The 27,013-nt window shown below is 39.1% G+C and overlaps 3 protein-coding genes across 3 annotated transcripts; 1 reads left to right on the forward strand and 2 right to left on the reverse strand.

The window, feature by feature from the left end:
* Nucleotides 1–2,649: 2,649 nt before the first annotated feature.
* On the reverse strand, nucleotides 2,650–4,180 carry fndc10 (fibronectin type III domain containing 10). The gene is made up of 2 exons (XM_061728487.1): nucleotides 4,053–4,180; nucleotides 2,650–3,940 (listed from the first exon to the last, which is right to left on the reverse strand). Exon 2 carries the CDS (start codon nucleotides 3,790–3,792, stop codon nucleotides 2,797–2,799), a length of 996 nt encoding a protein of 331 aa, XP_061584471.1. The 5' UTR covers nucleotides 3,793–3,940; nucleotides 4,053–4,180; the 3' UTR covers nucleotides 2,650–2,796.
* Nucleotides 4,181–8,422: 4,242 nt separating this feature from the next.
* LOC133449138 (olfactory receptor class A-like protein 4) lies at nucleotides 8,423–9,639 on the forward strand. Its single transcript, XM_061728270.1, has 2 exons — nucleotides 8,423–8,536; nucleotides 8,617–9,639. Exons 1-2 carry the CDS (start codon nucleotides 8,450–8,452, stop codon nucleotides 9,637–9,639), a joined length of 1,110 nt encoding a protein of 369 aa, XP_061584254.1. The 5' UTR covers nucleotides 8,423–8,449.
* A 1,479-nt stretch (nucleotides 9,640–11,118) lies between these two features.
* Nucleotides 11,119–14,059, reverse strand: LOC133449139 (olfactory receptor class A-like protein 4). The gene is made up of 4 exons (XM_061728271.1): nucleotides 13,730–14,059; nucleotides 13,225–13,488; nucleotides 11,472–11,717; nucleotides 11,119–11,331 (listed from the first exon to the last, which is right to left on the reverse strand). The coding sequence occupies exons 1-4, from the start codon at nucleotides 14,057–14,059 to the stop codon at nucleotides 11,119–11,121; spliced, it is 1,053 nt and encodes a 350-aa protein (XP_061584255.1).
* Nucleotides 14,060–27,013: the final 12,954 nt, after the last annotated feature.

The raw sequence follows: 27,013 nt of genomic DNA on the forward strand, positions 1-27,013 counted from the left end.
TTAAAATGGCGGAGCGGCAGCGCCGACAACGGCTTTATTGCGTGATGTCATCGGGGGGCGTGGCTTCCTGCTGGCCACGTGATCAACGCAGCTCCAGAGGAGAGACCAACATGTTATGAAACATGATGTTTTGCAGTTTACTGCTTAAAAAAAAGTTCAAATAGAGTAGATTACGGATGGCATTTATATATAACAACAACCAAAACCCACGTGTTTAAAACACGTCTAGAAAATAACAATAACCGCAAGAAATTATAACATAAAATAAACACGAATGGAATGAACTTGAGGGAGTCGTGCAGGCCCAGTCTGTGAACTCTTACAAGAACAGACTGGATAGGTTATGGTCAAACAAAGACTTTTTGTATGATTTTAGAGCTGATAGGTGATGCAAAATGGAATCAATTAATCTGTGTGTGATTTTATTAAATGTTTTGAATGTAAATTTTAGTCCTATGTATTTATTGTAAGTTATTCTTGATACCGATGTAAAGGACACATGTCCTGTATCGGTCAATTTATTAAACTTTATTAAACTTAAAATAGACCTGCATGTTGAAACTCAGCTCTGACCTGACAATTGTCTCGTCATAAATTAGGTCAACCTTAATTGTTTCATATACATATTTTATTGTGATTGCCTGCTATATTTACCAATCAAAAGCTCTCCATTGACAACCTTTTACCCTATATTACTGTTTGCAACTATTTAAATCTGGGTTCAGTGAGTGAAACAACCGAAGACAAATTCCCTGTCTGTTCATACTTGGCCCATAAAGCTTATTCTATTCTATTCTATTCTATTCTATTCTATTCTATTCTATTCTATTCTATATTACAGGTGTATCTCATTTTTTTTTTAAACAAAGAAATCTGAAAATCAGTTGATGAAAAATAAAATAGAAACGAAATAACAAAAAACATAGCTTACATGGTCTTGATTCGTCTGCATCATCACTAATGTTTTATGTAAGGTAACATGTTTTTTAAAGTATTTTGTCACTGAAGCAACTAAGTCAGTGGTAATAAAGTCTTGACTTGTGTACAAACTGGGCTCACCAACCATAGCTCCCTCCCTCTGATCCTCCATCACCTTGCAATGCTCTTTAATTTGGGAATTTGGTGACTTTTTTAATGGCCCCTATACAACGTATCTTGTTGTAGGCCTTCATGACTTACCTATCAATTTCTGTGTTCCACCTCAGTGGACTCACACCTGCAGCACTGTGCGATGCAAGCATCTTAGATTATCAGAATGCTCTTCTTCATCAGTGCTTTCATGAAGTCCTATGGGTGTTGGTCTGAGTGCTTTGGAGGGATATTCTGGAAATGTCAGTTACTTCCCCAGATTGAACGTTAGCTGCAAACCTTGCTTTCCATAGAGAAGGTTGTAATTTCACTACATTCTTTTTCACATTTTTGCATTTTGGATGTAAAAGCTTACACATGCACCCACACACAATGACATAAAGGACAGATGTGAAGTAATAAAACTGGCCTTAAGGTACTTTATTTGCGGTCAACAGGAGAGAGAGGCATAGCTCCAAGTGTTTGGCACAGTATCTGGAAATTGCACACTTTATTGTATTTCCCTTCACAAAATAGTGCAAATACAAATGTAAATATGTGAAAACCTAAAAGCAAAAAGAGAGGTGAGAAGATATGAACAAATGGATTCATTTAATTAAGTAAAGTCTTATTTTTTTCTGTCCCTGCAGGGATAATCTCACAAGCTTTGTGTTTTGCAACACTGTTGTTTCAAAAGTCATTTAATTATTTGTATTGCTTTAGGCTATAAATGCTGTCGCATATGACCAGAGACAACCATGGGGAAATATCACAGTAAACTACATTGTATAGTTTATCATTATTTTGGTTCAGTTCAACCTGGAGGAGGTTCACAAGGCATGTTATTTGCAGAGCCACAGTTTGTGCTTCAGTTTGAGTTTGAGTCGCTATATCATATACTGATACTACTGACTATGACAATGAGACAAGATAACCATTTAATCAATGTAGTGGTGAATCAGTGCAGTGGCGTCAATTCAGTCGAAGCTAAGGTATGGCAAGGTTACGAGTCACAGAACTTAACTAGAGTATCAATCTACACGTCCAGCAAATACTCATCACAGAAGTCTGCTATGTAGCTTATCTGTGTGGTCAAGAAAATTGGAACTTTTTCAAATGCAGTCTCGCTCACTGCAAAAACTCAAAATCTTACCAGGAATATTTGTCTTATTTCTAGTTAAAATGTCTCATTTTAGTCAAAAAATCTCATTACACTTAAAACAAGAGTCTTCACTATGAAAAATAACTTGTTATTTGACCATTTTCACCTGTTTCAAGTACATTTTCACTTGAAATAAGTAGAAAAATCTGCCAGTGGGACAAGATTTATCTTCTCATTACAAGCAAAAAAATGTTGTTCCACTGGCAGATTTTTCCACTTATTTTAAGTTAAAATCTACTTGAAACAGGTGAAAATAGTTGTTTTTGAATCTTGTCTTAAATGTAATGAGATTTTTTTTTACTAGAAATTAGACATTTTAACTAGAAATAAAACAAATATTCTTGTTAAGATTTTGAGTTTTTGCAGTGCATAATATAGTGAAATCGATCATGTTGTTCTGATTTGCATTTGTAGTTATTCTATATGTATTAAGTAATAGAATAATCAATACAAATAGACACAGAGTAATTCCATAAATGTATTTAAAAAACAAACATTTACATTTTCCCTTGAAGCCAAGGTGTGGCGGCTGCCATACCTTACCATACCCAATTGACGCCCCTGAATCAGTGTCGTGAATGAGTGCAGTACGAGTACGTGTGTTGTGCGTGTTGTGTGGGAGTCATAATGTTTTCTGTGATGTATGCCACCAGCAAACAAATGATCACCAGCATCACGCAGATAGCTCCCCCCACCGTCGTCATGGCGATCACGATGTCCTGCATCCCAGCAGGGGGCAGTGTGAACTCCACGCAGTCCCGGCGGCCTGTCCTCTTATTATTCCCCGGGTAGTCGGAGCCTGCCAGGGCGCGCAGGCAGATGCGGTACGGGATGTTCTCGTGCAGCTCCAGCAGGAGGAAATCCCTGCAGCCGGAGCCCAGGTGGACGCTGGCGCACTCGAACTGCGTGTAGCTGCCGTTCCACCAGCAGCTCAGCTCGAAGCCGCCGCGGCCGTGCCGAAAACTGCTGCGCGTAAAGTTGGTGCCAAGATCGGCGCGTCGGCGTCGCGTCCGCCCGACCTGAGTCTCGTTGTTTCTGCCGGAGTCCTCCTCCTCATCGCTGCTCCACCTCAGCAGCACGCTGCCGTTCACAAGGAGACTTGCCACAAGATTTCCAAAAGACACTTCTGTCCTGCAGTCTGCTTTATTGTGCATGCACTTGTATCCAAACAGCGTGTGTCGGAAGCACAGCTGGCCCCAGATTCCCCCCTCAATCACTCTATAGGCACATATCGGCGACTCCCCTTCCTCCGGTCTGCGAAACCTTTCCGTGATGATGGTGGTGTTCCTGCCTCCGCCTCCGCCGGTTCCGTTTCCTCGGCCACTTGTGTCTTTAATCTTTGCCAGTGGCCTGCTCTCATGGCTGTTATCGGCATCAGCAGAAATGGGAGTCTGTTTGAGCCAGCTGGGGACCGTTCCCCCGGTAATCCTGCCCCTCACCTCTGATGAGGATGATGGGGATGATGATGATGGTGATGATGATGATGATGATGAGCTGCTGCGATGAGAGCCAGCTGTCTGCTGTACTAATGTGCAGAGCAGGAGCGCCGATAAGACGAGCATCTTGTGTCTCAAATCGATTTATTTCAGCTCGCAGTGGATCAGATGGGCGATGATGGCACAAGCTAGACGACGCCTCCCATAAGATGAGATCTACCTCGGTGCAGGCGGCGAAATCCTAGTGTAATAAGACATCTCATCCATGGGGAATCTGAAACAGAAATCTAATTTAATCAAAGTCATCCAGTGAGACCCGTCACTGACCTTGCGCGGATAGAAGTCACGCAGAGTGTCTCTCAGTTTACAGTATAAAACCCACTTACTTGGTCTATGTCGGGGAGTCCGGAGGACCCAGTTAGTGTGCCATCAGATTTGCCTGCTTCTTCCTGGCTGGCTGGTTTGACGTAAAAGCTTTGATGCATGTGAGAGCGCGCATGGAGGAGCGCGCAGCTAGTGCTGTGAGCGTGGGTGCGTGCACAACATATTTGTATTATCTGCAGCCGGTCGGCATCATCCCAAGCCCCTTTCACACAGCCAGTTCGAGGCGGGAACGTTGCGCCTTTAAGCCGCCTCGCTGTTCTGTGTGAAAGTCACGGAGGCGGAATGGGGGGGCCAAGTGGCCCCACCAATAAGCCGGCAGCGGAGGTAGTCACAGAGCCGTCACAGAGCCGAAACGGGGTCTGTGTGAATGACACAGCCGGCATGCCGGCATGCCACTAGACGCTGACGCTGTCGTCACGCCTCTGATTGCGGAACGCCGGCATGCTGTGTGAATTTACAGACGGGAGCGGCGTTATGCCGGCGTTGTATGGTTCTGTGTGAACCAACAAAGGCGGCGTATTGGCAGGACTTCTTTACACCAATATTGCGGAATCTCTGTGTGAAAGGGGCTCCATACTGCTTTGAGTGACTGTCAGTGTCAATAATGGACACATCAAACATCGGCCCACACCCGTGGGGTTTTATCCCACCTGCGCTTTTCACTTGCAGGTGTCCCACCAGCCGAAAATAACTGACCAAAGATTTGCTCAAGTTTGGGATGACATCATTTGAACTATATAGTGTTTTTATGAAATGTTGCTATAACTGCCCCGATCAAAATAATCCAGCACTGTTTTGGCCAGCTTCTTGTGCCACAATAAATAAAATGCCACAAATAAAATGAAATAAGGTTCACGATGAGCTTTGTCATAGAACATTTTGATTATTATAGGAGAAAAAAACCCAAATGTAATCTTTAAGTCCTAAGTAATTTTTTCGAATCAATTTATCAGTACACTATACCCATGTACTTATAAACCGGGCTGTGATATGTTATTTCCATCTTCTCTGGATAATTCTTTGGTCATATACATTTTAAACTGAGAACACAACAAGTCTATCATTTGTTTGGCTCTTGCTAAAGGGTAAACTTTCAGACTGACTGCATGTATAGCATGAGCTATATATATCAATTGTGAGGATGCAACAACTATGGAGGATTTTTTGTGCCAAAATTAAATAAATAAATACATCATTAATTAATTAAAATGGGAATGAAATATATCATTCATTAATTAAATGTGTCATTAATTAATTAAAATTAGAATGAAATATGTCATTAATTAATTAAAATACAATTCATTTTAAGTAAAAATATATATTTATTATTTCAGCATTTAATTAATTAATGACACATTTAATTAATGATTTAGTGTTTCGTGTGAATCATGAAATGTAAAACTGCATTTAATTAATTAATGACACATTTAATTAATGATTTCGTGTTGCTGAATAATAATCAACACATTAGAACTGTATATATATATATATATATATATATATATATATATATATATATATATATATACATATATATATATATATATATATATATATATATATATATATACGAAGTGTCAAACTGATCTTCAAAATGATGCATCTTGTGTTTACCTCCATCTTCCATGGGAGGAGACGGTCCTTCGATGATTAGTCAATGCCAATGTTTCTCCATGTTAAAAATATGTGGTACATTGAGTTTATAGAAAAATTAAACACCTGTACCTTACCACTGGTTTTGATGCCCCAGTCAAAGGATGCTAAAAACCAGTAGAAGTATGCTTATTTTGGGAGAGATTACAACTTTTGATGATGGGAACACAAACAATTACCGGTATACACGATCTATACCGGACTGTACTGTACCGTACTGAGGTGCAGGTGGAAACAACCTAAAAGAGGACAAGGAGCCAAAAGCAACATGGATTTCTTTTTAAAAGGGAACTTTATTTATTTATTTGATCATTCTTTTTTTTAAGTTTCTACAAGAGACTTTGCAGGAGAGTGATCTACCACACACCTCCATAATGATTGCACATGCTCATACATGTGAACCTTTTTGTGAACCTATATGAATTAACATTCTTGTGCATCTGCAAAGCCCAAACTGGTTTGTGCATGTGGAAAATATGTAGGAAGCAAACTCTAATAAAAGTGTCCATCTGCCGTATATCTGTCTGTATGATTCACTGTTGGTGCCTGAATCTTAAGTTGTATGATGTGATGCCATACTGGAAGATATAGAGCACTAACATTGATAAGCCCATGTTATAAATTCAAATGATCAAAGTGAGTATGTACGTCTTATGTGTTTCTGCACAAAGTAGGAGCAGAGCCTCATGTGAAAAGATGGGGATTGTTCCTTTAATCTGTAAACATCCATGTGAGTGAGGTGCAATATGCATACATGTGACATTGAACATCATCAGCTCTTAACACCATCTACCTGAGCAAAAGAAACAAGTATTTTACAGATTCAGTGATGCACATCCGTGAGAAGCACAAGTTATTTGGACCAGCAGTTAATTTTAACATTAAATTAAGGTCATCTGTTTTCAGTAAGTATCATGTGGGTACCCTGTTTTATTTCAAGAAAAAGGAATTCATCAAAGTTTAAACTTTATGATATATTTATGAACTTATAAGCCACATCAAACTAAAAACAGAAAACAAGTTGTTGAAGCTCATTCAGCTGAAAATGGTTAGAGAACTATAAAGAGTTTGAACTGAAACAACTCACAGTAAGACAGAGTTTCTGGTTGACCCCAAAGTCACAAAGTCTCTCACTTTGCCTGATGTAAACCACAATGAAGAGAACACTGAATAACAATAGTGTTCAGGTCAAGACTGCAAGGAGAAAGCTACTGATGACTAAAACACCACTTTCCTGTCTGTACTTATCAGTCATGGTCCAATTCTTAATTGTTCATTGTTTGGGGGGAATTGAGGCCACAAGTTGTCCCCACAACACTCGCAGTATCCCACGTCAAAATTAGTCAGGCTGCATTTGCCTCATTCAGTTCATGCCAAAACTTAAGTTTGGCCCAGTTCAGGAACTTTGGATATGTCTAACACACATAGCACTTCCTGTACTGTAACTCAGCTATGAGTGCCAAAAGTAGCTCAAATGTGGCCCAAATGTGTCTGCTATCTAGGATGGTTTGGGCATGTATTGCTTCATCTGGGCCAGGACAGCTTGCCCTCATTAACAAAACAATGAAGTCTGTGGAAATACCTGGAGCAGCAGTTCATGATAAGGAACTCACCACAATCTAGAGTTGAAGCTGAGGAAACTAATTAATGCAGAAAAAGCCTGAGAGTTTAGAAATCTGTCAAGGACAACTGTGTTGTAACACCCTTTTTAAACTGTTCAGTCACTATTTAGCACTCTGATGATGAGTTGCATTTGAACGTAAAAGCTGGAACTGCCAAGTTTCTGTAGAAGGAAAACAAATTTGGCTGCTCCACTCATAAAAAATAATAACTGCAGTAACTGAACTGTTTATCAGCTCTTCTGCCAGATCGCTGTGATATGTTGCACTTTTGAGAATCATGAATGAGGAATAGCCATTGTTAATAAATGTGCTATATATATATATATATATATATATATATATATATATATATATATATATATAATAATTATAATTTTTTTAATGTATTTATTTATTTATTTTGCAACATAACCTCTTCAAGGAAACACTTTTTCGTAGTAGTGACTTATCTCAGGCAAATTGGAAATATTTGAATGATGAAATAAGATCAAAATGCTTGGTTGTTCTTTTCTTCATATTTAATGAAGTAGTGCTTAGATGAGATTATTCCAGCTGTAATTGCCTTCTCTCCAGGGGGAAAGTTGAAAACCCAGTAAATAATTAGTACCAAGGGAGAGTGTGAATGGCTGACTTATAACATAAAAAAATGCTGAATCTGTGGAGCCATCTTATACTGTAGGTTCAGCTTACAGAAAGTTTAATAAAACTGTTAAATCTGTTTGATGATGGTTATTAGGGTTTGTCAGGCTTTGTCATTGAACATGCAAAAAGATAAACTAATAAAGAATATTGAGTCAGGAAGGTAAAGAGCCTTTGGCGATTGTTGGCTGATTGCGAGATAAAGTTCAGTCATGCATCTAATGTCACATGCGTTGATGCGATTGTTTTTCAGGTGAAGAGACAACATAACATTTGCAGTTGATCAGTGACACAGACTAAATAAATGGAAAGTGCCAACATGTTGGGTTAAATTCACCATTACCCATGGTCAGCAAAGACTCGTTTGTCTGCATGTGCACATATAAAACACTGCGACAGTCAAGAGCAGCAGTAGGTGTGTGTTTGTTTATACTTATCACATTATTAGAAAAAGCAAACTATGTTGCCGTGCAGAGGATGATGCCATGTCAGAGGTCCTCACTGTAGATGCTATTTTGTTTGGGCTTTTGGTCTTTTCTGGCATTCTAGGAAACATCTTGGTCATCAATGTGGTAAGAAAATGTCTTCACTGTTACGTAGGCTGAGGGTTTTGAGTGGATTCCCCCTCATCCTGTCTTTTTTTTACTCCCAGGTGTTTCAGTCAGCCTTTGAGAGTCCATCTCGGCGACTCCATCCCTCTGACACAATTTTGGTGCACCTGTCGGTGGCCAACCTGCTAACCTCACTCTTCCGCACAGTTCCTATTTTCGTGTCAGACCTGGGCTTGGATGTGTCGCTGTCTCCAGGATGGTGCAGAGTCTTTATGCTGCTTTGGGTGTGGTGGCGAGCTGTGGGTTGTTGGGTGACTCTTGCTCTAAGTGTCTTCCACTGCACCACCCTGAGGCGGCAGCAAGTGGCCTTTGGACCTCTGGCACTGCGGAGGGAGAGGCGACGGGTATGGATTGTCCTGGGACTAGTGTGGGGGGCTAACCTGGTTTTTTCTGTCCCGGCGCTGGTGTATAGCACTCATGTTCACGGCAACGCCACTGTGGAGCTGATGGTGATAAGCTGCACCACCAGGCCTCTTTTAGGCTGCATCTGGGAGTTCCCCACCAACGAACAAGGCTCAGCCTTTGCCTCCGCTTCTCTCGCACTCAATGAGGTGTTTCCACTTCTGCTGATGGTTTGCACTAACTTAGCCACACTTCACGCTCTGGGGAAGCACATCAGAGCGGTCACTTCAGGGGCAGAGTCAGGAGGAAGCCACGGGGAGCTGGACAAACATGTGTCCTCTGAACGTAAAGCAGCTCACGTAATCATGTCGCTGGTGTCGCTCTTTGTGGTCTGCTGGGCCCTCCAGGTTGCAGCGGTGACATACTACAACCACGATGGGGGGCACCACGCTGAAGGACTGCTAACTGTGTCGCATTTCTCTGCCTCACTTTTTGTAGGATTCAGTCCCATGGTGGTGGCTTTGGGACATGGAAAACTGAGAAGGAAAATCAAGAGTATGGTACTAGTGTGGACTAAAGTTCTCCAATGTTACAGTGAAGACACAGCAGAGGACAACAAATCCCTAAATATAACGGGTAAAAAAGAAAAACAAACTGTTTTTGTCATTCAAAAAGAGATGAAGGTGATAAAAGGGGAACAGGAAGCTAAATCTAATAACTAATGGAAGGAAAGTGTGGCTGTATTGATAACATCCAATGTTTATCATGTCTTTTACTTTCAATTCAGCTTAATTCCATCTCTTTACTGTAAAGAAATGTAGTCAACTATTATTTGACCTTTATTTGAGATTTATTTTGAACCATATATTCCTAAAGTCGCTGTGACACAGACGTTGGTTTAATCAGAAGTTATTCAGTGATTGTAATTTCACGTACAGTACATTTCATACACAAGGGTAACTCCAAGTGCGTTACAAAAACATTAAGATAAAAGAATAAATAAATACAAATTATTTAAACTCATACAAAAAGCTCATGAATGCAAATAAAATCAATAAGACCAAATGCATTTATTAAAAGCAACTTACAGTGCACAAATCATTGTGAAAGGAAATTATATTAAACCCAGGCATAGGAACACAGATCAGTTTAACATTAAAAGTGGCTAAATTAAGAAACATTTAATCCCAAAACGTTTATTCCATCCGTGTGCAGCATAGCAGCTAAATGTGTTTTCACCCTGTCTGGTTTCAACTCGATGGTCTTAGAACTCCCCTGAAGATCTCAGCAACCTAGTTGTTTTGTATTTTATAAGGAGATCAGAAATGTATTGTGGCCCATCGTATTGACTGATTTGTAAACTAACAACAACACTTTATAGTCTGCTCTGATCTATATGTAACTGGCTGCAGATGCTCAGGACTAAGTCCATTACAACTCCAAGATTTCTTACCTGGGTTTTTGTCTTGATACCTTTGGACTTAGACTGGGGAGAAACTTTTAACCTTTCATTTTTGCTGCCATATCTCATTATTTTCTCTTTCGTCTTGATTTAATTGAGGGAATTTCGATTTCATGCAGCCATTTCTCCAAGCAATTATCTTTTTTAATGCAGTTTCTTCAAGTGTATCTATTGAAATTCCTTCATCATATACAAATGATTTGTGCAAATCATGTTTATTTGTTAAGCCAGTGATCTTTACAATGTTGTAAGGGTTAACTATTAAAACTTTACAGGAGTTCAAGTCAAGTTCAATCTCTACATAACAAAGAATCTGGTTTGAAATGTTTGAAAATGAGTTTTTCTTTGCAAACTTGTGCTTAGAATAAATATTGAAAACCTCACTATGTTAAAAATCCCATCCATCCATCCATCCATCCATCATCCATCCATCCATCCATCCATCCATCCATCCATCCATCCATCCATCCATCCATCCATCCATCCATCCATCCATCCATCCATCCATCCATCCATCCATCCATCCATCCATCCATCCATCCATCCATTTTCTTTACCCACTCCATCCTACACAGGGTCACAGGGCTCTGCTGGAGTCTATCCCAGCTCACTACAGGTGAGAGGCAGGGGTTCACCCTGGACAGGTTGCCAGTCTATCACAGGCCCACATATAAAGACAAACCACAATGCAGGCCCACACTCACAACTACGGGCAATTTAGTATTGTCATTCGGTGCTGTTAGTGAGTTAGGGTGGACTTCATGAAGGCACGCAACCGTCGGTGGCCCACGGCCAGAATAGCAGGCGACATGGCAATGAAAATGATATTGGCAAAGCGAGCAATGACTAGAAGAAACTCCGCTGAAGACTTCTTGTTGTAGTTGAAATAGTTGACAGAGATAATGCTGGTTCCCCACGATAAAATAAAGAGCAGGACAAGAGCAAGAATCACCTGGAAAAATCACATACATTTAAGAAGTTCAATCAGTGAGACTCCAGTGAAGATGAAACATCTGTTTCATGAATAATGTTTTCTGTCAGCTCAATGTTTAATTCTTATTGTGTTGATACTGATTCAAATGAATTTCTCACCTTTGCTGCTCTCCTCTCAGCTGGCACCCGCTTTATAACAACTGCACCCTCCACTGAAGTCCGCATCTTGCCGTGAGTGTAGAGCGTGTACAGGGAGCTCACGTTGGAAATTGTCATCAAGATGATGGGAAATGTTTCATGTATCACTATGGATGTGGTGGCGTAGGCCAGGCCGCTGTAGCTGGAGGGAAAGTTCCACACACAGCCCAGCAGGGGGCGTGTTGTGCTGCTCACGAGCATCAGGGTCTAGGAAATAAGGAGGAAAAAAGAGGAGTGAAGAACATAGCTTGATTCATTAAAATAAGTAACGGAGCACAACTGTGTGATCCCGTAAATATATATATAAATATATATATATATATATATATATATATATATATTAATATTATTAATTTTTTTTAATTTAATTTTATTTTATTAGTTTGCACACAATAAAATTAACACTTGCAATCAAAATAGTAAAACAAATGTGACAGGAGAGGTCAAAAAACCAACTTATGCAACGGACCTCCCCTCAATTTAGGAAGTAAAACAATAATTACAAAAAATCAAAAAACAAAAACAACAAGACGAAGACTATAAACAAAAACAAAGAAGGTTTGACTACATAGTTACAGATCATCAACACACAAAAAACCCCCCAAAAAACAAACAAACAAAATAAACAAAAAAAAACAAAGAAAACTTGACATTTTTTAAATGTGAATTAAATGAGATGATGAATTTCTTTTAAAAATCTCTAGAGAAGCAGAGCTTTTGATAATGTGAGATTTGGAGTTCCATATCTGTACACCGCGATATCTGAGGGAAAACTGGCCGTGTTTAGTTTTATAAAAAGGAAGATGAAAATGATTAACCTGTCTAGTATTATATGAATGTATTTGAGAATTATAAGTGAAAAAATTACTAAACGATAGTGGTAAAGAAAAAGGCAAAAACCTATGTTTGTATAAAAACACACATATCTGATGAATATTTATGTCATATACTGAAAGACGTTTGAGTTTTCTGAACAAAGGAGTAGAGGGTTCCGTAGAGTTAGAAAAAGTTGCCAGTCTTACAAATCGTTTTTGCATTAAATAAAGTTGATGAAGACTGGGAGGGTATGTATTTTCCCATACAATATTACCATAAATCAAATAAGGATAAATCATAGAATAATACAGAGTTAATAAGCAAGAAATATTAACGAGATTTCACAGTTTGCTGATGATGCCCAATGACTTCACAGTTTTATTATGAATGAAATTTATATGTTTTTTCCAATTCAATTTCTCATCAACCAAAATACCTAAAAAACGAGTATGTGAGACTTGGGAAATTTCATTTCCATCTACTGCTACTCTAATATAATCTTTAAGATATTTCCTACCCCTACTACCTGCAAATATGATAAAATTTGACTTTCTTATATTTATATTATATTGATATTTGTTGAGTTGGAACCATTTTGAGATTCTCATCATTTCTTCAATTTGATTCACATTTTACTTGTATACCTTTTTGAAGCAATTAAATTGTTTTTTTCCCTCTGGAAATAAACATACCTTATATTTATTACGTTGGGCAAAGTTTATACAGTATAAGCAAATTTCAGTGCAAACTGTTGTTAATAAGACAATGAATTATATTTCACAAAATCATTGTATGTAATACGAATTCTGAAATAAAAAAGAAAATAAACATGAAAGAATACTGGTGAGGCACAACGTGCTTGAATTTGACCTTATGTCTCCCTTTGTGTCTCCCTCACCTCCGTAGTGTTTTCATTTCCATTAGTGGAGAAAATATGAGCAGGAATAGAATAAAGAAGGTTTAAAAGCCAGATGGAGGCCAGGTTCAGCAGCAGGATCTTAGGTGGGCCCTGTGACCCTTGAAGGTTCCCAGAAACAGGAGTCACGCGTCTCAGAGTATGGAGATGAAATGCACTGAGGAAGAAGGTTGACCACACATTGACCGATCGCAGCCACACCCAGACTCCCATGAGGAATTGACACCACCTTTTCGATAAGTACAGCTGTGAAAGACAGAGACATCCAGTTCTACAATGAAGCCTGATTTGACATATTTGATAATTTTACTATTACTTTTAATGAAGTATACATAGATTTTCAATGGATAAAACAAACTCCACAAACAAGGAAAACTATATAAGAAAAACATCATCGACATGATCTGGCTAGAAGAGGAAAACATCCCATTTAAATGCAATAAAGAGTGATTCATATCCCCAATTCATCATTTTGCAGACAACATACCTCGCTACCGATGTCTGAGATGATGAGCAGGGCATTCCTCATCACAGACACCATCAGATTAGATAGTGCCATATTCATAATGATGATATTTGAGTTTTGCCCCCCGCTGCGTTCCATGATTACGCTCTTCCCAATAACTCCAATCACAATGGCATTACCCAGAATGCCCAATATCACCAGAATGATGTAAAAGGCGAGCTGTGCAGGAGAGACGGAGGTGCGAAGACCCATCCCCACAAGTGTGCTTTCATCATGTTCCATAGATCCACTCATAGTTTCAAAATCCTGGTCATTTGAAACAATCAGTCTTAAATCAAAGTCCATGGCCATTTTGGATGATCAAACAGCAAATATAAATCAGTTTAATCCTCCGACAACGTTACTGCATGTCAAAAATTAAGTCACCATCCACGTATAGTATGTTATTCCTCTATCTTTGCAGATGCACTTATTTCAGTCGCTCCCTGATAAATCAAGTGGAAGATGAGGATCTTGTCACAGCATCACAGCAATGAAAAAAAAGCCTCAGAAAGCCACAGAGCATCTCAATGTTTAAGGCCTCAGGGAGCTCAAAGTGCACGTTAATGAAACACAAGAGATTAATCAGTTTCCCTGTATGAAATGTGCTTCCTTTGCAACTTTAGTCCATCTACCATCCCCTTGAGGGAACTGGTGACCCTTGTGTGCACATATATATACTTTCTTGAGAGCACATTTTTAGTAGATAAGAATAAGAAAAGAAAAAAAAAGGAAGCCCTTTTACATAATTAATTTCAACCTTATATCAGAGATGAGCATCAATAAACTTTGAAATACTAAATCCAGATTTGTTTCCATCTCTTGAATCAGTTTACGACGGCAACACATATTATAAAATATGAAAAGGAACAATAAAGCAATTGTCTACATTTCTGAGAGGGATTAATATCCACATAGTGTAAATAACTAAAGATGACCCCAAGTGTATGTGAGGACATCATAGAGAATAAATCTACATTGGAGGATGACAATTTCCAGGTATATCACCTGTTCAAGTGCTTATTCATATTGATGTGTTAGGGATTATAAGAAGAGCGATCTCAGAAGAGATTAAAACATCATTTAAACTTTAATTCAATTCAATTCAATTCAATTTTATTTATGTAGCGTCTATGACAACAGAAGTTGTCTCTAGGCGCTTTCCAGACCCAGAACATGACCCCAGAGCAATTATTACATAAACATAACATAAACAATGGCAGATAATTGTCTAAAATAAATATTTGGAATGTGCATTCAGAGATGTTTCTGTCCATATTATAGATACGACAAATGACATATTGTTTTAAATGATGTACATAGTTAACATTGTCAGCTGTTTCTTAGCCATATTAATATTCCACCACAACGGGTTAAACATTGTTGCTTTAGGTAACAGCTCCTGATTGAAGTACTGTTGCATAAACACAAATGTGATATTCTTAGAATAATCCAATACAATATGAAGACAGTTCTAGTCATTTTAAAGGAGTTACTGGGGCAAAAATGTTATGCCGATTTACATTTTAGTTCTTTGCTAAAATATAAATGATTACACTTAACAGCCACTAGAGGACACTAAAAACAAATAGTTCTTTTAAAATCACAGAGGCCACGTGGTATTTCAGTTACTTATTTATCCAAGGGATCATTGTTGTTTAAAGAAATGTTTGTCACTGATCAAGACATTTTCCACGTCAGCATTTCCAAAAGGGAGATCTTGTGGCAAAATAAAATCAGTTGTATAGTAATACAGTCTTCATTCTGAGGCATGTCTAATATCACTTTTATGATTTGTAAGATTACATCTGGGTGGTCAGAGTGAATATGACCAGGATGTCCTCTCCTCTCCACTTAATTTCATTTAAGATCAGTGATTTTAATTCTGTGTCAAAGAAACTGAAACATTCTGGGTATAAGTTTAACATGAATGATTGTGTTTCTAAATATTTTTCAAAGGCAACTTCACTCCATGTTTACAAAAGTGAATTTAGAAATACAGTGTCATCCATCTGCAGTCCTGTTCCCGCTATGCAACTCACTGTCTTGTAATTGGGAGACTTGCATGACTGATCGGCAACTGGGCCACACACTACACAATCTGACAGCGACTGGGTCACCTGTTCTGTCAACAAAGCACATAGGAAATGAAGTGTGATCATGTGCCAGACACCAGCCGTTTGTTTGAAAATGGACTAAGGGAAGAAACAGGGGTGCAGCACTTTTTAATCAGAACAACTGGGATATTGATCGGTGAGTTAAGTGGCGGGGAAGTGGAGAATGTAAAACAGTTGCAGCTGTTTTGGTGTTGATTAAATAAGCAACAGTTGAATCACAGTGGCAACAAAAAGATGACAGAAAGGGTTTTACAGGTGTAGCCCACTGACATTTTTACTTCTTTATTTTTCTGGCTTGTCTTTTGCTAGTTTTGAGGGTCAGAGTAAGAACCAGTAGCATGAGGTGATACCTGGACCCTACAGGCAGTCCAACTCCTCCAGGAAGGCACGTTGATACGTGTTATTGCCAGAGGTTTTGCTGTGTCTCCCAGCACAGTCAAGCACATGGAGGAGATTCCAGGAGATTGTCAGATCCTAATCTTATGCGGTGGTCGCGGGTTCTACCTCGTGCATGACAATGCCTGGGCTCATGTGAAGAGAGTATGCAGGGAGTTCCTGGATGATTAAGGACTGACTGGCCCCCTATTTCTGCTGACCTTAATCCAATATACCACCTGTGAGACATTATTTTTCTGTCCATCTGACACCACCAGGTTGCACCCAGACTGTCCAGGAGTACAGTGATGCCCTGGTCCAGATCTGGGACGACATACCCCAGGACACCATCCATTCTGTCATTAGGAGTATAAATAAAAGCTACTGAGTACCATTTCTGAGTTGCTTCAGTGACATTTCAGTAAAATGGATCAGCCTGCAAGGTAATTTATTTTTCAACTTTGATTTTCAGGGTTTCCTTGAATTCATCCATCTGCATTTTCATTTCCATAAAATGATGTGGCATCTTTACCTTCCTAACACAATACTACATTATGGATATCCAGAGTTGTGTGTTTTGTGTTTTTGAAGTGTGTGTGTGTGTGTGTGTGTGTGTGTGTGTGTGTGTGTGTGTGTGTGTGTGTGTGTGTGTGTGTGTGTGTGTGTGTGTGTGTGTGTGTGTGTATATATATATATATATATATATATATATATATATATATATACATACAGTATACACAGATACATACATTCATTTGATTGAAAGTATAAACCCTACTCTGTTTAAGAGTAAAGTTGACCTTTATAGGCACAATTTAGCATGACCAACAAGCTTCTGTAGTGCTATGGATTTACTTTACTTTGGGCCCTGAATACTTCTCAAAAAAAAATATTATTTCTAAACATTTAATTTAAATAAAGCATTACATCATACCGTCAGTTTGCTTCCTGTCTCTATCCTCTGTTTATAATCCTGTCTAAGTCTAAATATGTTTGAACTAATGAGTCAGTGCAAGAGTTAATCATGTAAATATTCACACCCCCGTTGTCAGGTAGGAGTGGGGCTGTGAGCAAAATATTTTTCTTTCACAATGATTCATTTTGGATTTATTAACATTTACATTGAGAAATAACATAATTTACGTAACATAAAGTGCTTTCAGAGGAAATAAGTGCTTGAAAACATTCAGCCTAACTAAACATTTTGTGTCTTAACACTGTAGCGTATCCATCTCCTCAGCCTGAGCTATAAACTGGATACACAAACACTCGACTGCATTTGTGCAAGGTAGGTGAGTAAAGCTGAAGATGAGTCAGGAGACAGGTAGGTGGAGGAAAGGGAACGCTCTGCAGGCAAGCTCTGAGAGTTTTTGGTCTCAGCTGACCCAGCGGTCTTTCAGCCTTTCATCACAGGCTTGCCATGTTGCTTCCACATCTTCCACCTCCATTGTCGGTCAACTAGAGAAGGCAGCACTGTTGCAGGTAAAACACTGAAGGGTAAGATAGGCTGATGAAGCCTCAAAATTTAAGAATACTTAAAAAAGATAAAACAACATGCAAGAATATTGCTTTGAACCACAGACCACAGGATTATCTGTTGGTAGCTGAAGGAGACAAACTCATCCCCATGCACTAATGACGCATTAAAAACATCTGTCTGGCAGTGTTAGTTCCTGAGTACATGCCCTCACAGATATGGTCCTCTCATTTCCATCCATATGCAAAGCGCTGACTGTAACCAGGTACTGGTTCCCAGTCCAGCCCAGTCATTAAGGCAGAGGATCTCTGGTTGTGCAATGTCACAGTTTGGACACGTCCACTAGGAAAAGCTCAGAACTCCAGTGTGTATTTTTGTACCCGAGCTGGCTGCAGGGGACCCCAGCTGACACGGATCTGATGAGGGCCACACTCTGATGAGGAAACCATTGCTGGACTCAGAACATCTGAGGGAGTTCAAGAGACACGGGTGAGAAGACAGAGAGCTGTAATCATTATGTAAAAGCCTGCAATCACGTGTATAAATCATGAACCTCACAGAAAACCTTATTTGTGGAGAATCGTGTTTTTATACAACCCATAGACAGAGCTAATATTGAAAAATGCAATTGAAAAAAAAAAAACAACATCAGACAAACATATTATAATTGAATACACAGCCTCCTCTTTATGATAGCAATTTTACTTTGTTCACCGAGGTCACGTTGGAAGACCTCGGTTTTGAGAAGATAATGAATATTTAGACTGATTTTTTGTTATCAAATGATGATTGATTGACACATTATAATTATTATTTTTTTGCTTTTCTCCGTTCAGAAGTTCCTTCTCTGTTTTAGGTCACGAAATAAAACAAAGTTGAAGTTGTATACTTCATTGACAAGAGTGTGTTTCACATTTGGATAAACTGTGCAAAATTGCCTGAAGGGAGTGCCCACATCCGTTCAGGTCTAAGGATGGGAACCAAAGTTATGTTCATGCACGTGTGTCCGTGTTAGGTTAGATGCCTGGTGCTTCCACCACTACGTGGCGTGAAATCAGTAGCGAGACTCTTCTCTCTACTTGTAGGGGAAAGTTAAAGACTCAAGTCTTTAAGGAGCATTTCTGTATCTAGTAAACTTCTCTGCTCATCAGAGTTAGTTAAAAGATTTGTCCAGCTCTTTGCAGGACTCAGCACTGAGTAAGCTGCATGCACTTATGACAAGATGATCGTATGATGGTGTCTTTTAAGACATAGCTTTTTTGTATAAAGGGACTGTTGTGTAGGGTGGGAAGGGAACACTTAATTTTTTTATTTTTTTTAATCTAGCACTGGCACGACAGCACCTGTGTTCAGCTGGACTCTTATGTCATTTCTTGCTTGTGATGTTCTCTCAGATTGGATAAAAGCATCTGCTAAATGACAGTAGTAGTAGTGCCGTAGTAGTAGTAGTGGTAGTAGTAGTAGTAGTAGTAATAGTAGTAGTAGGTAAGGTTAAGTATATGCATGATGTTAGAAATCTGATGTTGAGAATGCACATACACATTTCTCCAATATGTGTGTCTAGCTTTACTCCAGAGATTATCTTTTTGAACACTTCACATACCGGTACATTTTTTTTTTAAATGTAAAAAAAAAAAACCTTGGAGAGATTTTATGTTGCCATGCAGAACAAGTAAAGTAAAAGGGGTTGTGTGTGTTGGTACAAACTGTAAATTAGACTGATGGAGTTGTTTAACAGTTCAACGGCTGCAAAATTAGGCATGAAATTCTGTGTTGAAGAAAATCAACAACCTTCCAGGCATACGTCCAGCCTTTTGAATGACTGTAGCTCTGGTTTTATAACATTATACCTTCAAACAGCAACATTTTCCTGATACTGTGATGCAAAAGTTGAGAAATCTAGTCTGACGATAATTTCTACTTTTTCTTCTCTGTATGTTTCCTTCATTTAAAAAAAACAGAATTGTAAATAAGAAAACAATCTCTAGCACTGAATAACGAAGTCCTCCTAAATCTTTATACCAGGAAGTGTGGTGCACTGTACATTTGTCCTCCAGGTATTATCAGACTTTTCGACAGCAGCTTGAGCAGATAAGCAGAAATGTACTTAGTGTAAGTGTGGTAAATAATAGCGCTCATATCATGCAGCATTGCACATTAAAATCAATTTTGAAGCAGGGCTGTGGAGAATAACAACTGATTTAACCATAAAAACACCAGTCTGGTCAATATTATGGTCACGGAACATATTTCCTTGTCTGCCAAAGCGTAAAAGTGTACAAATGAATAATTCAACTTTATTTGGAGCACTGACTTGGAAGAAAATGTGGTGTTCAAAATGTGACCTGCTGTGACCATTGTGACCAGTTAATGAGAGTTTTGAGATGGCCATCTTGATTCTTTTCTTTTCTTGTCTTAAAACACAAATATGATGCACTTTTTAATCCAGATGAAAATGGTGAGTTTTAATTTTCAACTAACCCAGACGAGTGCATCTGGGTTTGGGTTATGGGTACGAAGAAGGGTAAGGGGGCTCTTCCCTTACTCCATTTTTGCTTGTAACTGGAGTTACAAGCAAAAATCCTTTAATATACAAAAAAAAACGGCCACAAGCAGGAAGTCCAAAAAAAAAAAAACAGGAGTGAAACAAACAAAAGAAGAACAGCGCACGATACATGACTCCAGCCACAGGCCCAGACTCTCAGTCTGTGTATAATATATGAATCTGTTCTTTCACTGTCTGCAGCGTTAAAAAAAAGTGCAAATGGTCATCTGTCAAGTGTGTGTGTGTCTGTCGGCGAGAGAGAGAAAGTCAGGCAAAAATGCTGACTGAAGCAATAAAGAAACAGGAGAGATGTTCAGCAGTATTTCTCTATCTTATTCCTGCCTGAGGCCGACAGAGAGTTACGACATGCAGTCTTCTCGGAAATACCTAAACACATAAAATCTGGCACCAGCACGTGAAGTAGTTCTGGATCAAGTTTTTCTCTTTTTACTGAAAAGATTCAAGGTTCCTTTACAACTTCACAACTTGAGATTGGGTAATAAAATTACAGATGTCGAGCAACAAAGCCATGAAAGTCAGAGAGAAACCCAAAACCATTAGAACAAAAAACTTGGTACTTTTTATGAGCTGAGAGTTAGTTTTAGTTGAAACCAAAAATGTGTGAGAGCTTTATAGCTGTCCAGGGTATTTATTACTTTGGTAATGATGTGCGCGTTTGGGTAAAATGTAGGTCGATTGAGTTAAAATTACAAGCTACAGCAAACTGCATGATTTTGGTACAATAAAAAAGTGAATTAAAGTTAATTGCTTTAGAAATTAAATTCAAAGTCACGGATTAAATAAACAAGAAGCCGCTCTATTTACCACTTCAAAAGATAGTCGTTTCTATAACCAACTGTGGACTTTAATTTAGAATGAAACCCCTTTCTTTCATGTTTTAGGACAAAACCAACAAAAACTCCTTGTATAATAATGACTCCAATAAAATCCCAACAAAGTTCATCAAATCAGTTAACAATGTATCACGGATTTTTGGATGAAGTGATGCAACCATCATGTGTAGTCTCTCCTACAAGCCCTTGAGGGCAGTATTAGGGTCTGGTGTTCAACTCAAACTCAAACTCAAAAGTACTTTATTTCTCTGTTAGGAACTTCGTTGCAGGAGGACAAAAGTGCAAGTGCAAAAATCACAGTCCACGCATCCTTACATGCAGTACAATAATAAAAACAAATCCCTACATAAGCACAAGTACTCGTAGCAAGGGTTAAAAACAATCACATAGGCTACAGGATAAAGAAAGTTACATAGGATAAAAGAAAGAAACAGGTCTATAGACAAAGGAAAAACGCGTTAGGTGTTTAAAAGTGGGATTGAGGTGGGGATGAAATTGGATGATGCTCTCTTTGTCCGGCGTGGGACTGACCTGTATCTGCGTGCTGATGGTAGTAGAGTGTAGTTGCCATGTAATGTGTGTGTTGTGTCTGTTGCGATCTGTGTGCCTTTTTTCTTGAGCTGAGTATTGTAGATGTTGATGAGTGGTTCCTGTTCCTGGTCTATGATTTTATTGCTGAGTGTGACTATTTTATTTAGACTGTTCCGGTGGGTGATGCTGAGTGAACCAAACCAGGCTGTTATGATGAATGAGAGGATGGATTCAATGAAACATTTATAGAAAGCAGAAAATGTATTGTCTGATAAACCTGGAGTTTACAAAGTTTTGTTGCTTCAGTTCAAGCTGCTGCAATGATTTTGAGTTGAAAAACTGAAGTTATATTTGTTTTCTTTTTTGTCTCTTTTCATATATTTTGTTCCAAAAAGCACAGTGACTCCTTTTCAAGTGAGCGTCCCTGTTTCCCACAATAGAAACAAAAATAATAGTTTTTGAATACAATACTTTTTTCTGTCTTTCATCTCAGTCCAAAGTCATCTGTGTGAGTCACGTTGCGTGTGCTTCAATCCCATATGATGGAAAGCTTGTTTTTTCCAGATGTTTCCATGCTCAGAGAAGGAAAAAGATTACAAAAACAGCCTATTTGATTGTTTATTTCCCTCTCATTTGACCTTTCCTGTCTTTTAACCTATAAAGATGGCTCTCCATTATTGTCGTATTGCTCTGTTACCTGAGTCAGACTCCAAAGATTTCACAAGAAGTTGATGAAAGAGATTTCATTAAGAAAAGGAGGCAGGTGATAGGCTTCCAATAAAGCAAGATGAAGGCTGACACGATCGAAGTAGGATGGTGTTATTTTGCTGTCAACTGTTCTTTTGTCTGAGCCTGGAAACATCTGGAGAAAACAATTTATCATACAGCTTACTGTATGGGTTGAAACACACACGATATAAATGACAAAGACAATTTTGGACTTATGAGGGTCAGTTCTTTCTTCAAAAACACTCTGGAACTTCAGACACTGACCACTCGGCGTTGGTTCCCTCCAGCTGTATCAGGGTTTGTCTAGTTTTTTTTCTCTTAGAGACCTGAGTTCATCCTAAAATATAAGGGATCCGTTTGTCTGCTTCAGTTTTCACTCCTTACACGTGTCCAGTGTCCACCAGATCGACCAATTTCTTCTTTACTTTCACATTTTGTGGAAAAGAAAAACTGCATAGAGCATTTGTCCCCGAGACAGTCCTGCTGTCAGGCCACAGCAGACACCAGAGCTCTTCCAGCTGTGACAGTCCAGTCAGCATCAATGTCAGGCACCAGACTCTAATCAGCTGTGATTAAACACGCATCGAGAACCGAGGGGAGCGGCTGACCGGCAGCGCTGTGAAATCTGGTAAAATGTCAACAGCTTTACTTTTTTCCTCCTACTTTCTGATGTGTTTATTCTGCCTGGGATCTTCGTGAGTTCTGGTCTGGTTTTTTCCCTCAGTTAGGGGCTGTCGGAGGATTTAATCAGCATTTGTTTTTTGTTCATATTTGAGTTATAGGACAAATTGGACACATGGCTTTTAAATGAAATGTTAAGAGACCAGTCCCTATAAGCTATCATTCATTTCAATGAATATCTTTTAAATCTAGATGTATGTAGTGTGTATGGATGGATGGATGCAGATGTAGAAGGCAAGATATAAGGTCACGTTTTTTTTACAGAAAACTCAAAACCTCTATTTTCCTCTTATCACTTATGTAATCCTACATTATCATTGTTTGTGTGTTTACTTGATTTGCAGATGAATGTGTCCACTCCCTGCAGACCATCTTTGTAAGCTCAAACCTTCATGAACACGTCCAACCTCACAGAAGTGGGATGCGGGGCTGCTGACGGATGTGCTGCAGATACAGGTGGAACACTGACTACTGTGAACTCCTGAGTTATTGGCCCTGATAGAATGGATACATGAGTATTCACAGAGAGAATGGAGTCTTGTGTTTTTGGTTTTAGCAACGCTTTTATTCTCATTGTCCCAAATTCTGATCTCATTGGTTATGTAGTCAATAATGTGACCCAAACAATAATGCCGCTGACTAATAACATAATTACCAATATAATAATAATAAAAAAATCTCCACCACACAAACCTTTTACAACAAGTGATAGTTTCAGTATAATTTACATATGTTTTCTAATCATTGTTTTATCTCCATCTAACTAGAATAATGCAAATGAGAGCATTATTGTAGTTAGATGCATATCTGATGTTCAGGTTCACTGAGCATACAAAAGGCTATGCTGCTTATAAACCAATTAAGGGTTTATTTTTATTCAGTTGAGTGCATCCTTTCACCTCTACATAGGGACAAGAAGTTCTGACATTACGTTGGATGTGCAAATAAACTACCATGAATATGTGCGGGGAGTGGTGGGATCAACAGGAACCAGAGGCATTGAATATTGAGACTGGACCTCCAAGTATTTGTTCTAGGTGGGTACGTCTGTTTCTTTTGATTTCACACAGAGTGTTATGTACACTAGATTGAGGTTGGCACACTTCAGTCTGTACTCATGTCTTCATGTCATTGTTTTTTGCTCAGTGTCTGGACTTGCAGGTGCGGCTGTAACGTGTTGGTGTTAAAGGGGACCTATTATGAAAAAAGTTTTCTCTTGCTTTAACCCCTCAGCCTGCCAACTCAGAGAAGGAGGAAAGCAACCAAATTCTGCAGTGTCTGTACAGCTGCCTGGATGATCCATCCAGTGTGATGTGGCTTCTACGAGCCGTTCAGATTCTGCTCCCTTTCGTTACGTAACCAAAATGCAATTTACATAGGTTGGCCTCCGATGCGTGAAACCACGCCCACAACTAACTCTGGCCGGAACAACAACAACTAACTCCGCCGGCCGGAGCTTCCGCCATTTTTTCGTAGCGGGGTATCTCGTCATTCAGGCAGCCAATCAGCACAGTGTCTCATTATCATAGCCCCGCCCACTCAGAATCCTGCATAGATAATGAGGTTAGAGAATGGGAAGATAAAGACATGGCTCAGAGGCTGAATTTCTAATTTATTTAGCAAAAACAATCAAAAGCTTGTTTTTAAGACATTCAAGGCCTGTTTAAAATAGGTATTAGATGCCATAATAGGTCCCCTTTAAGTGGGGCTGTTAGTGACTGGACTACGACACTACTGTGCATTGTACTTTTCAGAGTGTAATTGTAACCAACTCGTGCTACCGGGGTCAGCTGACAGGAATGAGGACACGTGGTTTAACTGAGAAATGGTCGGTTTTATTCGTCATTAGACACGTTCACACACATGCAGCAGCAGCAGCAGCAGCAGCAGCAGCAGGGAGGAGAGATTGATTGGACACACCTGTGCCCAATCAGCTGCTCCAGCCGCGTCACCTGTGCGCTACTCCCCTGCAGACCACGCCCAATCCTCCTACCCTGCCACAGTAATTTATCGTAATAAAATCTGACTGATCATTTCCACACATTTTGTTAGGGGGGATATCCTCAGTTGAAGCTGTCAAGATTAAGGTTATGACGAAGATGACACCAGAGGAAAAAGAGGGCTGTCAAACACCAACATTAAACACGTGACTTTATATCCACCAGTCTACCTGCAGCATTTACACTGTAAATCCTCATGTATGTGGGTACAGTTGACATGATTTCACACACCCCCCCCCCCCCCCCCCCGGTCTCATTTAGATTTCCACTGGAGCGTTCTACACTGGTCAATAATGAGGCACCCTCTTAACTTTGAGCAATATCACATTTTTGGATTACCCAACCACACATGCAGTGTGGAAGAAAAAACCTACCCTGCTCTCAGTCTGTTATTCTCCACTGCTATCAGATGATGTTATGTTTCTGTTCCCTTAACAGTCTTTTAATGGGTTTATAATGGCACATGACAAGCCACAGCTGTGTTCATGATGATGCTCTCAGTCTCCAGTGAGGAGTTTCAAATAAAAGCTGTCAGGGCCTTTGAGGACTGTGAGTCAGTTGATTTTTCACATGGAAAATCCCTGATGAGGATTTGTTTGTTCAGTACGCGTACCGAGCTTCTCTACCAGCACTGCTGAAAGGAAGCAGAAGAGTAAAACAGTGTCACATGTAGTGGCGCTCTTATAAGCGTCTGTGATTGACATGTTACAGCTTTTAAACTACAGAGAAATTGTGAACTGTATACCTCTTATCCCGTAATTAACTAGTTTGTGCTCAGTCACTCTAATCAACACTAAACCTGTTTAAAAGATGAAAAACAATTTAATAAACATTACTTGACTTATAAAACACGTTTGCTGTCAAACAGATGACATGCATTCTTTGATTGCAAGTTTGCAGAAATAAAGGTCAATTTTATGACTACAAGGAAACCAGGTGCTGTGGCTGCCAATAAACCCAAACCATGAACGCTCCCCCACTGTGCTTGACAGGAGATGTTTGTGCTGATATGTTGTGTTTTCTGCCCATTTTTTACACACTAAGAATACAGAATTGCTCATTCCTACCCAACCGCATGATTTATTGAACTTGTAGCAACTCCTACACACGTGCTCATCCCATTCACGTAAATTTCTCGTGTGTTGCACTCTAACAGTTGCGTGTTGCAACCTGAACATAGGTGGCAATAGTTCCTATTGTTACACTGTGTATGCATTTTACCATTTTATATGAAATTACAGAACTATAAAAGTTTAAGTACCCATAGTTTTGTTGTTTAGTCTAAAAAGCCATTCATATTCATCCATTTTTTCAATGCCCTTTTTTAAGATACCAACAGAAAATAGAAAAAATATCACTATCAGCATGTCATAGAAAAACCCATATCAGTCAGCCCCTAATGATATGTATATAATATAAAACACAATATCCGAACTAAATACAATTACATGCAAAAGTCAGTATTTAATGTGACCTAATTCAGAACCCCTACTTCTTTTGAGACAGTGATATCATATATATAAACTGATTTGATTATATGTAGGTTTAAAAGAGCCAAGTTCCTAGATTTTCTGTTTTTTTTCTTAAAGAAACTAGAAAATTAAAGCCTTGGTAAAACAAAGACTGAGACTTTTGTACAGTACTGTGGATGTAGCGTTTTGCCTCAAATAAGCAGATTCTTGTCACAGTAATCCATTATGGATTACTTGCACTCTGATTAGTTGCTCTCTGCACAGCATTTGAAGCTCTGGTAAGAGACAGGAAAGTGGCAGTACCCCAGAGGTACATAATCTTACTTCAGCATCTCTGGTTTGATGTCAGAGCAGGAATGTGAGGACACATCTGAATACAAAACTGCATGGAGAGACCAGGCCCTCCAAGCAGAGGAAATACCATCCATTTCATCCAATTTCATTTATTCGGATCTCCATTAGCTGTGACCAGAGCAACAGGTATT

The sequence above is a fragment of the Cololabis saira genome, chromosome 8 (assembly GCF_033807715.1).
Source record: "Cololabis saira isolate AMF1-May2022 chromosome 8, fColSai1.1, whole genome shotgun sequence".
Taxonomy (NCBI): Eukaryota; Metazoa; Chordata; class Actinopteri; order Beloniformes; family Belonidae; genus Cololabis; species Cololabis saira.

Excerpts from the sequence above, each read along its gene's own strand:
- fndc10 (XM_061728487.1), bottom strand. The coding sequence starts at position 3,792 with ATGCTCGTCTTATCGGCGCTCCTGCTCTGCACATTAGTACAGCAGACA.
- LOC133449138 (XM_061728270.1), top strand. The coding sequence starts at position 8,450 with ATGTCAGAGGTCCTCACTGTAGATGCTATTTTGTTTGGGCTTTTGGTC. Across the intron at positions 8,537-8,616 it reads ACATCTTGGTCATCAATGTG|GTGTTTCAGTCAGCCTTTGA; the intron begins GTAAGAAAATGT and ends TTTTACTCCCAG.
- LOC133449139 (XM_061728271.1), bottom strand. The coding sequence starts at position 14,059 with ATGGCCATGGACTTTGATTTAAGACTGATTGTTTCAAATGACCAGGAT. Across the intron at positions 13,489-13,729 it reads TCTCAGACATCGGTAGCGAG|CTGTACTTATCGAAAAGGTG; the intron begins GTATGTTGTCTG and ends TGTCTTTCACAG. Across the intron at positions 11,332-11,471 it reads CTGAGAGGAGAGCAGCAAAG|GTGATTCTTGCTCTTGTCCT; the intron begins GTGAGAAATTCA and ends TGATTTTTCCAG.